The following is a 15,228-nucleotide window of genomic DNA, read 5'->3' as shown; positions in this document are numbered from 1 at the left end:
GCATGATTCTGGGCTGGGACCGGGTCTATCGGGAGCGGTTCCCGGCCGTCCAGGTGCCCTTGGTGTACATGTATGAGAGGCACTCGGCGCACATTCGCGCCATCGTCCCTCCGGAGAGTTTCCTAGAGTTCCCGGTGGGATCAGGTTGGAAATCGCTTGCGAGCATGATATTCTGCTTGAGGCTGGTGATGAGGTTGGTGGCGCGGGCGCGGATGAATCTTTACGGTACGTACATTTTCTATGTGGTTCGGATGGGTGGACTTGATGCGCCAGTGGATCATATCGCCAGAAGAAGAAAAGTTCCTCTCGGCCCCTGACGATCCCAGCACTACGAAGAAGTGCAGTACACGATTCCAAAGGGGCGATCGCATGCACGCGTGTCCAGAGTGCGGCTACAATGACAAGAAAGTTTTCTGTTCGGACTGCTCCAACACAGCCGACCATAAAGACCATGGCGTAGAAGTGGTAGCGGCAAGGGAGGATGACGAGGCCTACTGTGACTGTGGTCACTCCCGCGCCGTAGAAGGGCCCATGACGTGCGCGAGGTACGGGACGATGATCCTTGAGCAGTAGCTACGTATATGTTGGATGAACTACCAAAAGCAACTCATAGAAGAAGCCAGATAGTGTGGTAAACATGGGAACTGCTTTAACCAGCACGAGGAAGTTGGTGTGAAAGAAGCCAAGCTCCGCCCCAGGTAACTTCGTCATCCTACTCGTGGAATGAGGAGCGAATTGCATTATTGTCTTTGCCCATCGGTGCTTGTAACTCTACCATTTGGCCATTGAAACGGCACAACGTGCGGTCATGATACTGATCGACAGGCGCCCTGTTGTAAGTGCAGGAGCCCGTCATGACACCCACTGACATGGAACTTGGCAGCGCGAGATGTCGGCATTGAGAGCTTCTCCTTTTATTCGGACGTTGACTGCACTCGTCATCTAACAGCGCCTCCCAGCACCTCCTTGCTATTGCTACTGCGCGCCGCGATGGTCAAGCCATGGTGCAGCTCGACCCGAGGACTGTAGCTCAGAGCCGGATGAGTATCGAATCTTCGGAGCCGACAACATATTTGATATCATTTACGCGATGGTCCCGTTATCCTCCGATGGGGTGAGTAGCTCGTGCTCGGGCTGCGGTCTGTGCAGGCCCGGGAGGCTCCTGAGCTTGGCTCGGCGTCCGGCCTGCCGTCCGAGCGGATAGGGCAGACCAGAGAAAATAAAAAGGAGGCGCTGCAAAACACAACGAGAATGGGGCCCCCAGTCCCCCCTGAAACCTTTTCACTTTGGCGTGCACCACACCCCCTCCCCCCGGACGGGCGTTTTGTCCACATCCTCGAGAGATTCGGATTGGGGATATTATCTTGATTGATCCCTTACTTGCATGGAAATGGGATTGAGGGCGCGGGTGGAGTTTGTTGGTCGATATTTTCGCTTTTTTCATCTCGCTACGAGATCTATCGTACTTTTTACTTGAAAGTCATTTTGGATGTCGCAGCACGAACATTGACATGACTCGCATTGTACGATGTGTTTGGTTGCAGAAGAGGACTGGCCATCGTACGATGCCACACACATGTAAACATTGCTATGCACTCCTTTCATACCCACTTTCCCCCTTGATATACCAGTTTTTAAGTTTCACGTTTACCGAGGATCAGCGATGCATTAGCTTCTTGGCTAGAAGATTCTCGGCCTCCTGCCAAGAACGGAACGTTGAAAAGGGGAAAGCCAGGGGGATGTAAGATACAGCCAAGTACCGTCATACTCGCGGCATATTCTTGAATATGACTCGAAGAGAGAGAGTCAATGCAACATGTAGTATTCTCCTTATACGCCGACGTTAGTGAACCAGAAGGCGCATGATGTAATGACATGGCCTTCGCTCCTCGTACCAGGTCTTCGGTATCCTACAGCAGGAGGTTTAAGGGGCTACCCAAATCTTCACACTTGGCGATCCGGACACCGACGGGCGAGGGACTCCCAAAGGATCTTCAGGAACCATTGCCTTCTGCTGCTTTCAATCTGCATTTGTCTTACTAAACAACAGTAAGCATCGTAAACATTCCGGCAGGTGCTGAGCGCAAAGCAGTCATGTAAAAAGTACGTTCTGCATATCGAAAGCGGGTCGGTCGCCTTTGGATGGATGACTTTAGCTGCATTTGCAGAGCTGACAACTTGGCGCTTGCTGCTGACAGGTCCCCATTGAAGAAGTGATAGACCGTGCAGGGCGACGTTGCGGTGCAGGGTGCAGGGTGGGCACGGGACAAGCAAGACCGAAAGAATATCCGCGCGCGCTTGTACAGGACAGGCAGTTGAGCACACTTAGCCCCAAGCAGCCAAGTGGTGCTGCTTCTGCCCGGAAAGAGTGGTGAAGAGTGCTGGGGAAAACAGGGCGAGCGCCATTGTCACATCAAAAAGTCCCTCCACGGAGAAAGCAAGCATGGGGCGCAGTCTTGTCAAGCCAAGCCGACCTTGGAACAGACCAAATGAAAAGAGCGCTTACGTAGGTCTTGGATAATTCAATTGACAGCAGAGCCGGGGGTCCGGGGGCATTCGCCCAATGGAGGGACCTGGCTCCCTGCACTGGTCCAGCCCCTTCCCTCGGCGAGACAATGTACGAGGATGGGATGACTGTCGGCCTCAGACGGGTGAAGTCCTTTCTCGCTGACAGGGCAAAACAGGGTGCACAGGGTGGTTCTCCCGAAATTGAGCAGAGTTGTCCCGGCGGTTCGGGTCGCTGACAGGGGTCGAGGGCGATCTTTCGACAAATGCGGACAGCGTAATAGAGTGGGTTATTGGCACGGATCATGGGACCCAATTCGAGGCCGTGCCGGGTTATCGCGATTTCTGGCTGGGCACCTGGCCCGGGCACCACCGGCTGGCTGGGGGCCGGTTCACCGGAAACCTCCCGTGGTCAATACTTGGCGACGACCAAGCCGTCGATCATCAAGGGGGTCGTCCTATGTACCTACCATGGAGCCATTTCCCTCTTCCGGGGACCCCATCGGTCGGTCGACTCCAGCGACGAAGGTTTAGATGCATCTTGGATGCAGTCGGCGACGGTGTGGGTGTGCGTGTGGCTCGTGTGCAAGGACTACACACGGCTTGAGTCTCCGTTATTGGCCTCCTGTTGTTGGCAAGTAGGCAAGTAAGTAGGTAGGGAATGCGCGAATCCCGACATGTCCCGCCATCAGTTGTCTACCATCGAACCATGTGACACGATAAACGAGACCATCTGATGCAACCATGATTCCTTGGCTACCACTTGACCCTGCATGACATGACCCGGCGATTGGGTGCTGACGTTGACGTATCTGCAGTCACATTGGACGTAAATGGAATCATCGTACCTAAAGCGAATGGGTAACGTGTGATGACTCACCGGCTTGTCCACCAGGCGCCTCATGAATGCGCGGTGAGACTGAACCATATACCGGAGACGAGCACGTAGGTATATCAACTAGCAAGCTGTAGGAGCTGTCACGTCGCAAATCACAATGTAAATGCTTCATTTCTGTTCTTTTCATTGAAATGCCAAGTTCGGATGAATTCACTATTACTTTTTGTCCACTACCACTAATTATATAATCTTTCTAATTCGATATACATTCGAGAAACCAGAAAAGCCAGAGAGTTCTCTAGACAAGCTGCTTGGGCTCCTCGGCATACTTCGTCCACACCGGGTGCTTCAGCAGCGCCCCGATGGCCGAGTTCTCCACGCTGACGATAACCTCGATGCCCGGCTTGTCGGGGCGGTCGGGCAGCACAATGTGGAAGCCGTGGCAGACGCCCACCGAGGGCGCCCGCATCGCCTTCATCTTGCCGCCCAGCGCGGCGCCGAAGTCGAGGTCGTAGTACGTGTTGTCGCGCCAGTTGGACGTGATCATGTTGCGGCCGGGCATATCCAGGAAAACCTGGGGCGCGAGGCGGTCCAGGTTCTCGACGCCCTCGAGCATGGCCTCGAGCTTGTGCACGACGTCCGGGTCGTCGGTGCGCTGCGCCACCGACCGCCGGCACAGGACGGCCAGGTCGGCGAGCGAAGATTCGCGCACGACGGACTTGAGGTCGCAGAAGACGGGCGCCCACGCCAGCAGGTTGCCGAGCGTGTGCTTGTGCAGGCCCGCGCGCCGCCGCTCGTCGAGCGCGATGATCATGTGCGAGGGCGGTCCGGGTCTTCTTTGATGGCGGCGTCCAGGTCCGGGTGCTGCACCTCCATGATGATCTTCCAGAGCAGCGCGTTGAGGGCGTCGTTGGTGGAAACAAAAGCGGGCAGGTCCTTGTCGCCCTTGAGCGTTTGGAGCTGCTCCGGCGTGGGCTGGCAGTCCCTCTTGAGCTGCTCGAGCGCCGCGGGCGAGAAGTGGAAGATGTGCGACTGGGAGATGGGCGCCAGCAGCTTGGGCGGCGGGGCGTCGGGGGTGAAGGGCAGGATGATGTACTCCGGGTGCTCCTCACAGATGCCCTGCTGGGCCACGGCCTGCTGGGCGAGGTGGGCGCGCTGCGACTTGTGCAGCTTCTCGCGGTCCTTGAGCAGGACGGCAACGTCGACGGGGTCGGCGACGGGCAGGCCCTGGGCCTTGGCCATCTCCTCGGCCAGGACCTTGGTCATGATGTAGGCGGCCGTCTGGTCGGCGGCCGAGTGGAAGATGCCCATGCACAGGATCAGACCGCCCTTGACGAAGTTGGCCTGCATCCAGGTCGTGTGGAACCAGAGCGCCAGGTCGTTCTCGTCGACCCAAAGCCCGCGCGGGCAGAACTTCTCGGGCAACAGGGGCGCCATGGGGTACTCCTTGGCCTTGAAGTCGGCAAACGTCATGAAGTCCTCGCGGTGGTCCTTGACCTTGAAGTCCTCGATCTCGCCCTCGGGGAAGCGCCGCCACTCGAACCGGCCAGGCTGGGCGCTGCCGTCCATGACGGGGACCATCTTGTAGCCCGCAGGGGGGCAGCGCGCCTTCATGGCCGCGTAGGCGTTCTTGACCAGGGACGTCACATTCTCACTGCGGCCTGCTGTTAGTAGTTTCCCACGGCGGAAAGTGGAGGGAAAGGAAAGGACGCTCAACGTACACATCGTAGTTCTCGGGGAGCTCGAAGCAGTAGAACTGGCGAATCCAGCCCTTGGGGCCCATATGCTCAGTGCCGAGCAGGTCGTTGTGGGAGTACACGTCGGGTGACGACATCTTGATCTCGCTACTGTAGGTAAAGAATGGACTTGCGGTGCGGTGCAAGTAAGGGTAAGGAGTGAGGTGGTTTTGCAAAAGAAGGTGAAGAGGTGTATGCAGTGCCGTTCAAGAGCGGGTTGGTCTGGTTTGGGTTGGGAGTGAAGCGCAGGAAGAATCATGCATGACACGCACGTGGCTTGGGGTTATAAAAAGACGAAGAAATCACCTCCTGAGTCTCAGTCTGGTCGTATGATGGATGTCGCTGCCGAGGGTATCATGCTCAGTGTAGATTGATTTGATTCTGATAGTGAGTTGCGCCCCAGGCAGGGTCCAGCTCCAGGTCCAGCTCGCAATTCGCAATTCGGCCTGCAGATAGTTGGCCCCTCCTGGATGGACAACCACAACCAGTAGGCATGTGTGCCCGGTACCGTTCTATTGGGCGGCCCACCCACATGATTACCAGAGTCGACAGCCATCACCGCAATGGCCGTTGGCTGCGCCGCACGCAGCCGGAGGGACCTCAATGGAGTCTCATGCAGGGGAAATGTGAACAATATTAGTCCCAGTGGGTGCGTCGAGCTCGTACGAATGCGGCAACTGGCTTGTCTCTCCGAGAGATGACTATTAGGTACGGCAGTTGGACCTGCTTTCGTCCCATCTGCAATCGCCCACAAATCGACGTGGTGATACTTTTCATTGCCTGTTGTAAGGCTGATCACAGTAAGCCTCGGAGCCTAAAGAGTAAGAGCTAAGACAGCCACATCGTGATGCAACGGTTGCGGGACGGCCCTTGGACGTTTGGGCGGGTAGAAAAGCACCATCACAGGCCATCACAAGCCCACGCTCGAACCAGGGATGCGGGTTTTCCAGCACATTGGTTTGGCCGCGGCCTCTCGGTCCACCAGTCCGGTCCCACTGACAGTCCTTGTCAGACCCTGGCAGCCAAGGAAGCCAAGGGAGCCCCCTGGCAGCCCCTCCGTGAGCCCCTCCGAAGTCTCCACGCAGTCGGACCGGTTGAGGGCCTGTCTGCCTGTCAAATCCTGAGCGACATCCACCCCCGCGCCGCACTAAAACGGCCGGGGAGATGTCCTCCTGTCCCAAGTTCCTCCCGCCCAAACGTCCTCTCGCTCGGATGGGGTTACCGTTTTCAGCGGGCAACGCGTTTAGTAGCATGGTACTCTTACACTTTTACACTCTGCACTTACCAAGGGACAGGAGTTTGATAATTACTTTAGTTGACAAATGTCCCAAGCTTCGATCCACTAGGGCTCATCGTTCCCACTCATCAGGCCACTCCTCTCCCTTCGTTCCCTTTGTTGCCTTTGTGTATGTACTAGCAAGAGGCACAATCACCGGCCCAAACAAGATGATTACCGATGATGATAATATACGCCGTGGTTGGCAACATCCAACATGGTTGCATACCCTGTAGTTCCCGAACAGATAAGTCTGGTTCATCGAGCTTCATCGGCCTCTGTCTCGCAGCAGGGAGCCAGGGTAATTAGCAATACACGCCGTGCCGACTTGGTTTACCGCGCGCCGTTCGTCATTAAGCGAGCCCGTGGGCGTCGTACCACTCCTTCATCATGCAGCCGATACGGGGGATTGGCCAGGGGCTGCATGCAATTCCCAGTGCCTTGCCACCGGTAACGTGGGCGCGACTTAGTCAGACAAGTAAAGTAGTTCAAGTAGCAGTAGTAGTAGTGTAGAAAACGTTCTTCAAGTACAGCCGACCCCATCTTGTTGTGGCCCTCGAGCGTTTTACCTACCTACTCTTCGGGCAATTAATTCGTCGACAACTTCCAGGACAGGAGGAAAAGGACAGGACGAACAACGACGACGACAACGACATAACACCGTCCAAGGAACGTCTTCGCCATGGCGGAAATACAGGTAGACCCGATCATCGAAGCGGTCTATGGCCCGCCTCCTCCCGGATTGGACCTCAACGACGATAACTACTTCATCTACAATATCGTCGCCATCGTCTTCTTCATCGTCGCCGTTCTTTCCGTCATCCTCCGAGCCTATGTTCGCATGACGCGAGGTGCCGGTCTCGCCATGGACGACTACACCATTGTCGGTGCCATCGTAAGTCGGGTTGCTCATTGTGTGTGCATTTGGATGAGCGATTTTTAACCTGGTATACGACGAACATAGTTTACCGCCGGCGCAACTTTGTTCATGACAATATACGTGGCGAATTTCGGATCGGGTCGGCATATATGGGCGGTCCATCCGGACGACTTCATCATAGTTCTCAAAGTAGGTGCTTTTCTCCGGTTCCACGCCGTCTCCCTATTCATGATGATACCCAAAGAGACACAATATACTATCCGTTCTGCGTCATGGTAACTAACTCGCGCGTCATTGCCCGACGAGCAGATGGTCTATGCCGAGCCGTGGATCTACGCCACCGCGGTCACGGTGACGCGGGTCAGCATTCTCCTGCTCTACCACCGCCTGTTCGACACCAACACGACGAGCAACATGGTCTACATCTGGCAGACGCGCTTCGCCATCGGCCTGACCGCCGCGTACCCCTTCGTCATGTACATCGTCATGTCCGTCGCCTGCCGGCCCATGTCGTTCTACTGGACGCAATACCTCGGCCAGGGAAGGGCGTCTGCATCGATGTCCTGAACTTCTACCTCGCCTTCGGCGTCCTCAACCTGATCAACGACGTCGTCATCCTGGCCCTGCCGATCCCCACCATCGCGAAGCTGCACATGGACTGGAAGAAGAAGCTCTCGATCATGGGCATCATGCTGCTGGGCGCCTTCAGTTGCGTGTCGAGCTTGATCCGCATCTTCTACCTCGCCCGGCTCGCGAGCTCCAAGGACGTGACCTGGTGGTTCGGCCCCGGCATGGGCTGGTCCTGCATCGAGCCGTCGACCGCCATCATCACGGCCTGCCTGCCGACCCTGGCGCCGCTCTTCCGCAAGAACAAGCCCTCGACCGGCGGCAGCAGCAACAACTACTACCGCAGCGCCGACGGAGGCACCAAGGCCACCCGGCGAGGCGGCGATACGTGCGCGGCCGAGCGCGGGCAGCAGGAGTGGGATAAGATCGACGACGACGACGAGATCGAGCTGACAGGTGCCCAGCGGCATGTGCGGGCCTCGTCCTATTCGCCGAGCGGGATGATGGACAACGACATGACGCACCCGGACGGCGGTATCACGGTTGAGACGCAGGTGGATGTCTCGAGTTCGCATTCGCAAGTGAGCAGCGGTCAGGTCTGGCAGGACAAGTCCAGCTGGTGAAGGAAGCTACCTACCTACCAAGCCTTCGCTCTTCTTTTCAATGTTGATACTTCTTTTGCCATCCCATCACTAGAGCGAAATGGGAGAGTTTTTGTTCTGTAAATACTTCACTTCAAGACATCAATGTAACATGTCCATGTGCAATTAAACAAAAGTAGGGAGAGAGGAAAAGTTTAATTAATAGACTTTAATAGTTGCTATTTTACTTTAAGACCTTAGGCTGCCTCGATATGGTCGCATGTTCTTTGACGGAAGTGGCGGTGCCGAAGACTAACAGATACTTGGTGTTTCCACGCGCGGTAGAGTGGCATTATGTTTTTCAGCCTGCCGTAACTGGGCCTCTACTTAAATTGATATCTGAGAAGGTACTGCATATACTCCTCAGTTCATGATGCTGACACACGATCGTGTTATCCCAGATCAAAGAGTTCTGGGCTGGGTAATCCCCCACTCGCAAAGGATGGAAAAATCCACCTCGGGTCAACATCTAAATATCCCATTCCTGACCGTCCCCGGTATCGGTTGCCAGTCCTTGAGATGCAGCCGGGTCCTTAAAACGCCACTGATCGAAATTGCTCAGGAGGTGCCATCCAGACCGCAGCAACATCTGCACGATGGCATCATGGCCCCTTTCCCTAGCGACGTCCAGACACTGCATCACATCGTGCCCGAACTGAGGAGACTGCTTATCGACAAACTCGAACAAGATCTCAAAAGTCTGCGGGTTCCCGTACTTCACTGCCGCTTTCCAGGCTTCTCCCGGCGGGAACCCCTGATCCAATAGGTATTCCACAGCCTCCGCATGACCGTGCCTCGCCGCGCACCACACGCAGCCCTCGAGGCGGTCTTTCATCGGCCTAACCGGGCTCTCTGTGGTGATCCCAGAGAGCCCGGGGGTCGTCGCGCCCAGCTCCATCAGGTAGCGCATCAGCGGCACGTTGCCCCTCTTGGCCGCCCGGCACAGGAGCCCCGGGAGACAGTTCTCGGTCCAGAAGCGGGGGCTGTCGTTGTAGTAGGGGACCAGCCCGCGATGCAAGAAGTGGCGGGCGCGCGCGTACAGCAGGTCGAAAATCTCGACGTCGTTGGCGTACTCGAGACAGCCGAAGAAGACGGCCGTCAGCTTCTCGCCGTCCGGATCGCGGACGTCGGGCTCGAGCGACAGGGCCAACTTGACCGTGGACAAGTGGTTCCCCTCGACGGCGCCCTTGAGAACCATGTTCTTGGCGAGCCAGACGTTCCAGCGGTCTGCGTCCTGCAGCTTGTAGTCGAGGAAGAGCCGGAGTACCTCGTCGTGGCCCGTGACGGCGGCGGCCACGAGGGGCTCGTCGAAGAGTGCCCTGGGCAGCTTGTCAATGACAATGAGACAATGAGGCAAGTCCGCCGCAGCCGTGCTTGCTTACCGAGGTTTCTCAGTGGCGTCTCTGCCAATCAAGGGCAAAGGGCACTGGATATCAGAGAGGAGATGCCGGGCGAGCGCCACGTCGTTTGTGTATGCCGCAACCGCCAGGAGGGTTTGCAGTAGCTGCATGTCGTCCTCGTGGATCGGTTCCCCAAAGCGTTCCCGGATTGACCCGGGATAAAAAGGGGTCGATATCCTCGCCACGGCGCATACTTCGCTGATACAACATCGCAGGGTATCGTGGCCACAGCCTCCCCGGAAAGCAACGACGCGCTCGCCAGCCCGCCGCAGCATGAGTAGGGGCCGCAGCCAGCCCTGCTGTGGCTCCGGCCCAGATGCCTTGTAGGCTATGTACTGCGGCCACAGATATACCATGTCTTCGCGATCGATGATGCCGGATGCATAGATGGCTCCGACCATGGCGCTGGCCCAAGCCCAACTCACCTTCCGAAGACGCAATGCTGCTTTGGACGAGCCGAGCGCCTGAGCCACGGCGACAAGAATCTCATGGAAGATTTCAATAGGCAGGGACAGAAAGGACATGGCTCGTGCAACTTGTTCAATGAAGGTATTGATGGTACATATCATGCCGGGTAACGCGCTGGTGAGCGGTGAATCCAGTGACGAAGCCAAGAATGCGGGGGTTGGGCGGCACAGTTCTATATGGAGCCAACCAATACTCCCCCGCTCGCGACAGATGAATGATACAATTCGGCTTCATGCAGTGTAACGTCAGTTTGCATGTTGATAGTACTAGACCGCATCTAAACTAATGGGAATGCCCAGAAACAGCTCTGCCATCTTGGCTGGAGGCCGGCCCCTCCGACCTCCCGAACCGATGGCTCATCCAGGTACTCAGCTTCTCCTTCCAATTCACGTCGGCGCTGCCGGCGAGCACCTCGGCCACATCCGGCGCCGACGACCGCTTGCCGCCGTCGAACAAGGCGTCGATCTCCTCGAGCGTCTTGCCGCGGATCTCGATCCAGTACCACCAGACGAAGGCGAAGAAGAACAGATTCCACGCGCCGTTCATGATCCACAGGCGCCACCCCAGACGCTGCAGGGCCAGGGGCATGACGAAGTTGCCCCAGATGCCCGTCACGCACACCACTAAACTAAACATGCTCATGCCCAGGGCCCGGATGCGGAAGTAGAGCATCTCGGCCGGCAAGAGAAAAAGCACGGGCACCCAGCCGAACGCGTAGCAGGCGGCGAACAGGAACGTGCAGAAGACGGCCGCGTAGTCGTCCGACGTGGTGTCGGTGTGGTCGTTGAACTTGGACAGCACGCCCAGGGCGAACAGGGAGATGGCGCAGCCACCGGTGCTGACCAGGGTCGCCGACTTGACGCCGCGCTTGTCGACGTAGAAGGTGCCGACGATGGAGACGACTAGCGAGGTGGCGTTTAGACCGAGGTTCTATAGCAGTATCATCTTGTCAGCCAGTCCCTTCAAGGCGGGTGTGGAAAGAGCTAACCATGACAAGCTGGAGCTCCTGGTCGTGGATCCCGGCGTGGTCGAGCACATCGCCGATATAGTACATGACAATCAAGTTGCCGGTCAGCATCGAGAACAAGGCGCACGTGGCCGTGATGATGAGCCGCTTGCGCGCGCCGCGATTGGCCAGCATCTCGCGGTACTTCATCGGGTTGCGCTCGTACTCGATGGTCTGGAAGATCTGGCGAAACTGCAAGCGCACCAGATCGTCGTGCACGTCGCCGTCGGGCACGTTGATGCGCGCCAGCACCACGAGCGCCTCGCGGCCCCGGCCCTGGTCGATCAGCCAGCGCGGGCTCTCGGGCATCCACGGAAGCAGCGCGATGCACACGGCGCCCCAGACGCACTGCAGCAGGGCCGGCAGGCGCCAGGCCCAGGCGCTCGGAAGGCGGAAAGTGACCAGGGTGGCGGCGGCGGCGACGAGGGCGCCGACGTAGAAGAAGTCGTCGAAGAGGGCGAGGCCCCAGGCCCGCTGCTCCCACGGCAAGGTTTCGGCCAGGTACGCGGCGCCCGTGATGACGGAGGCGACGTTGCCGAAGCCGATCAGCACGCGCGAGAAGCAGAACATGGCGATGTGGACCGAGGCCGCTTGCAGGATGGCCGCGACGATGGTGATGGCGGCGGCCCAAAACAGACCGACCCGTCGGCCATAGGTGTCGGTGACCCAGGTCCAGCAGAAGCACTGTAGTAAAACATCAGCCCGCGACAAGACATCAACAGTAAGTCAGCTGCCCAGTTGCAGGGCCAACAGGCAATGGAGACGTTGCTCTGGGAAATATCATCTACTGCGACAGACGTACCGCAAGAGATCCGCCGGTGTAGTTGATGGCAATGTTCAACGACCGGAGCGAGTCCGTGAGATGAAAATACTCATGGTACTGGGGCAGGATGTTCAGGCCGCCCATCAAACTGCCATCGTAGCCTTGACACTGTGTTTTCAACGGGTGTGAGTTGAATCAATTGGGAAGCAGCTCCATCGCAGGACTGGCCAGGCCAGGCTTACCGCGGCCGTGAACACTGTGCAAGCCATCAGGACGACGATGTTGTTGAATCTCGTCTTGGGATACCGATTTGGAGCTTGGAAGGGCAGGATGTTTCCTCGCCCGATCCGGGGCAGCAGAGGCCACGAGCCCATCATGCGCGGGGCCGAGGTAAGGTTCGTGGCTGATACGCGTGCGTAAACACGGGTTAAGCGCTGTATCTACTTCTTGTGTGTTTGTCGTTGGCAAGTTTCCGTTATTGCAAAGGGCAAAGGCCTGAATCCCCCTCTGAGGGACTCGTCATGGCGGATTCGGCTGGAGGAGGAGGAGGAGGAGGTCGGAAGCAGACAGGCCAGCCAAGGCGGAAATGACGAGGAAGAGGGAAGAAATCGTACGAGCTTCTACCTTCGTTCCTCGCTACCAAGTCCCGAAGAAATTGTGGATGACAGTTGTGATGACCCCGAACTTTAAAGTTGCAGCAAGGCGGTAGAGGCGTCCCAAGGTTGGTACAACACGAGTCAAGATCTGGCCCCCAACTAAGTAAACCGGGGGCCATGGCGCACATGGGTATCCGGACGTTTGCTTCCGGGGCACTCTATCCCCGCGACACTTTCTCGTAGAGAGGGGAAACAATATCGAACCGGATATAAGCTACGGAAAACGCTTTGGTGGTGAAACCCCTGGTATCTTCAGCTGTGGTCTGGGCATCCATCACAAATATTAGGTTTGAAACCGCCGTCCTCCCTTTGTAATAAACATCTCACAGGCTGCCTTCAACGGGAAGCATCCTTTAGACAAGTGTCAATGACCGCTGCCACGGCCAGGCACTCCTCATCGCGCATCCCATTGGTAAACACCTGGATCGAACAAGGCGCACCCTCCGCGACATCTGGCTTATCTGAATACGAATCTTGTCAATATGCGAACAGCTATGCTTGAGAATTCATGATTAAGCTTACACGCAGGAGTGCCATGGCAAGGGCCCCTGGCGAGACTAGTCCCGTTTCCTTTTGCTTTGCCGAATGGGATGATGCATGCAGGATACTGATTGGTCTGGTGTTAGCCACGGCATCTGGGATATGTTGCCCTGAATAGAACAGCTTCACTCACATCGAGCATGTTCAGAAACATCGAGTACGCCGGCCAACCCTGCTGGTCATGCTCCATCGCCGTACTCTGAGCCGGCGGCGCGATGACGGCGTCGAGTTCGTGCTTGGCCCAGATCTTTCGCCAGGACTCGGCGATGTCTACCCGCTCGTTCTGCAGGGCGCCGAACTGCCCGAGTCCGTCCATGGCATCCACTTCAGTCGGGATGAAGTCCCAGCCGATGCGGGCCGCCTGCTCTGCAAACATGGCCATCGAAGGCACGGACGGCTCGTTCCCGGACGCGATAATGCTTGCCGGAGTTGGGTCCAGCGCGAGCAGTCGACCGCCAATCTGGTTGGCCGCGGCGACTTGGCATTCCGCCGCATCTAGTCGCACGACCTCGTGCCCGTTGGACTCGAGGATTCGTACTGCACTTTTGATGGTTTCTTGTACAGGAGGTTGAAGTGGGAAAAGGGGGTCTTCGGGCAAAAGCCCCAATCGGAGCTTCTTGGGTCGAGGTGGCCCGTTGGTCCTACGCCAGGGCATGTCGATGGCCGTCGCGTCGTAGGCAAACGGCTTGGCGTCGACGACAGCTTGCATGAAGATCTGCAAGGCCGTCACATCGTTGGCGAGCGCACCAGCGGATGGCACGATGGCGCCGATGCCTACATTGAGGGGCATCACCTGCCATCCGTAGGGGAGTCTCCTGGATGAAGGCTTGAATCCGTAAGTCCCGCAGCAGAGAGACGGTATCCGAACAGACCCTGGGGCGCCGTTGTCAGCATTTGTGGCCCATGATTTCAAGTTGGATCAATCCACCAAACTACCTGCGAGATCGGTGCCGACACCAAGCGGTGACCCTCGGGAATGCCACCAGGGCGCCTTCTCCGCCGCTGGATCCGCCGGCGGTGAGACTGGTATTCCAGGGGTTCAGTACTCGACCAAACACGTTGTTGTCAGACTCTATGCACTAGCATGCCGTTAGCTTCTTGGGGATAGGGCATGAGTGACCAAGGACCTACCATAAGGACCTGGGACACATTCGTCTTGACGTACAGGACCGCCCGAGATCGAGCAGGAGGTCCACCATTGCCGAATTCTCCGTCGACGTTCGGCCCAGGAGCGCGACGGCGCCAATGCAGGCCTGGGTTCCCTCGACCTGGTACGTGTCTTTGAGACTGACCGGCAGCCCGTGCAGGGGCCCGAGAGGCCCGCCCTTGCTGCGCAGGTCATCTAGGTATCGTGCCCTCTTTTCGGCCTGCTCGAAGAATGTTTCCGTCAAGCAATTCGTCTGGTGCACTCCGTTAGCGTGTGTACTGGCTTAAATTAAAGCCTTGTCATGCCCTACCAGCTGTTGTGCAATCGCCGCCCGTTTCGAGAAGGCCAGCGTCACCTCTACAGATGTGAATGTCCCAGACGCAAGACCCTCAAGAAGGCTTGTCACAGTGTGGGATTCCGTGATTTCGATTTCCCTCTCGGTCAAGATGCCGGAAAGCCATGGTACGTCTTTGGCAATGAGATTGAGTCGTGTCGACGGGAAGTCACACAGTGCTGGGAGGGAGTCCAAAACCGACTCGGGAAGAGCCCAGGCAGTTGGGATGTCGTTTTGGCGAGACCAGCGCTTCCTGGCCACTTTATCTTGCCAACTCTCGGGCTCGGCCGAGGCCGAGTGCTGTGAGGCCATGATGTCGAGATGGATAGTGGCTGAAGTGAGTATCGAGGAAGAGCTTGTTTGATGGAACTGAAAGACCATATCTATTGGCAGATCTATCAGCAGTCTTTATACCTGTAGACAGCCCAGAGTACCCAGTTGACTATCACTCTTATTGTTGAACGTCCAGGG

General features: G+C 57.2%; 6 protein-coding genes across 6 annotated transcripts; 2 read left to right on the top strand and 4 right to left on the bottom strand.

The window, feature by feature from the left end:
- Window positions 1-2: 2 nt before the first annotated feature.
- PG997_015449 (uncharacterized protein) lies at window positions 3-573 on the top strand (the record flags this gene model as incomplete). The annotated part of the gene is made up of 2 exons (XM_066819763.1): window positions 3-225; window positions 386-573. 2 exons carry the CDS (start codon window positions 3-5, stop codon window positions 571-573), a joined length of 411 nt encoding a protein of 136 aa, XP_066660648.1.
- A 3,068-nt stretch (window positions 574-3,641) lies between these two features.
- PG997_015448 (uncharacterized protein) lies at window positions 3,642-5,177 on the bottom strand (the record flags this gene model as incomplete). Its single annotated transcript, XM_066819762.1, has 3 exons — window positions 3,642-4,136; window positions 4,214-4,997; window positions 5,065-5,177. 3 exons carry the CDS (start codon window positions 5,175-5,177, stop codon window positions 3,642-3,644), a joined length of 1,392 nt encoding a protein of 463 aa, XP_066660647.1.
- A 1,860-nt stretch (window positions 5,178-7,037) lies between these two features.
- On the top strand, window positions 7,038-8,425 carry PG997_015447 (uncharacterized protein; the record flags this gene model as incomplete). The annotated part of the gene is made up of 3 exons (XM_066819761.1): window positions 7,038-7,250; window positions 7,542-7,718; window positions 7,781-8,425. 3 exons carry the CDS (start codon window positions 7,038-7,040, stop codon window positions 8,423-8,425), a joined length of 1,035 nt encoding a protein of 344 aa, XP_066660646.1.
- A 487-nt stretch (window positions 8,426-8,912) lies between these two features.
- PG997_015446 (ankyrin) lies at window positions 8,913-10,367 on the bottom strand (the record flags this gene model as incomplete). The annotated part of the gene is made up of 2 exons (XM_066819760.1): window positions 8,913-9,762; window positions 9,826-10,367. 2 exons carry the CDS (start codon window positions 10,365-10,367, stop codon window positions 8,913-8,915), a joined length of 1,392 nt encoding a protein of 463 aa, XP_066660645.1.
- Window positions 10,368-10,593: 226 nt separating this feature from the next.
- On the bottom strand, window positions 10,594-12,454 carry PG997_015445 (hexose transporter; the record flags this gene model as incomplete). The annotated part of the gene is made up of 4 exons (XM_066819759.1): window positions 10,594-11,241; window positions 11,300-12,001; window positions 12,120-12,248; window positions 12,323-12,454. The coding sequence occupies 4 exons, from the start codon at window positions 12,452-12,454 to the stop codon at window positions 10,594-10,596; spliced, it is 1,611 nt and encodes a 536-aa protein (XP_066660644.1).
- Window positions 12,455-13,072: 618 nt separating this feature from the next.
- Window positions 13,073-15,069, bottom strand: PG997_015444 (uncharacterized protein; the record flags this gene model as incomplete). The annotated part of the gene is made up of 5 exons (XM_066819758.1): window positions 13,073-13,197; window positions 13,259-13,343; window positions 13,410-14,149; window positions 14,442-14,676; window positions 14,734-15,069. 5 exons carry the CDS (start codon window positions 15,067-15,069, stop codon window positions 13,073-13,075), a joined length of 1,521 nt encoding a protein of 506 aa, XP_066660643.1.
- Window positions 15,070-15,228: the final 159 nt, after the last annotated feature.

The sequence above is a fragment of the Apiospora hydei genome (assembly GCF_038363865.1).
Source record: "Apiospora hydei strain CBS 114990 chromosome Unknown utg000011l_segment0_segment0, whole genome shotgun sequence".
In the NCBI taxonomy this organism is placed as follows: Eukaryota; Fungi; Ascomycota; class Sordariomycetes; order Amphisphaeriales; family Apiosporaceae; genus Apiospora; species Apiospora hydei.
The sequence above is the reverse complement of the archived record's forward strand: the minus strand, read 5'-3'. Positions and strand labels throughout refer to the sequence as shown.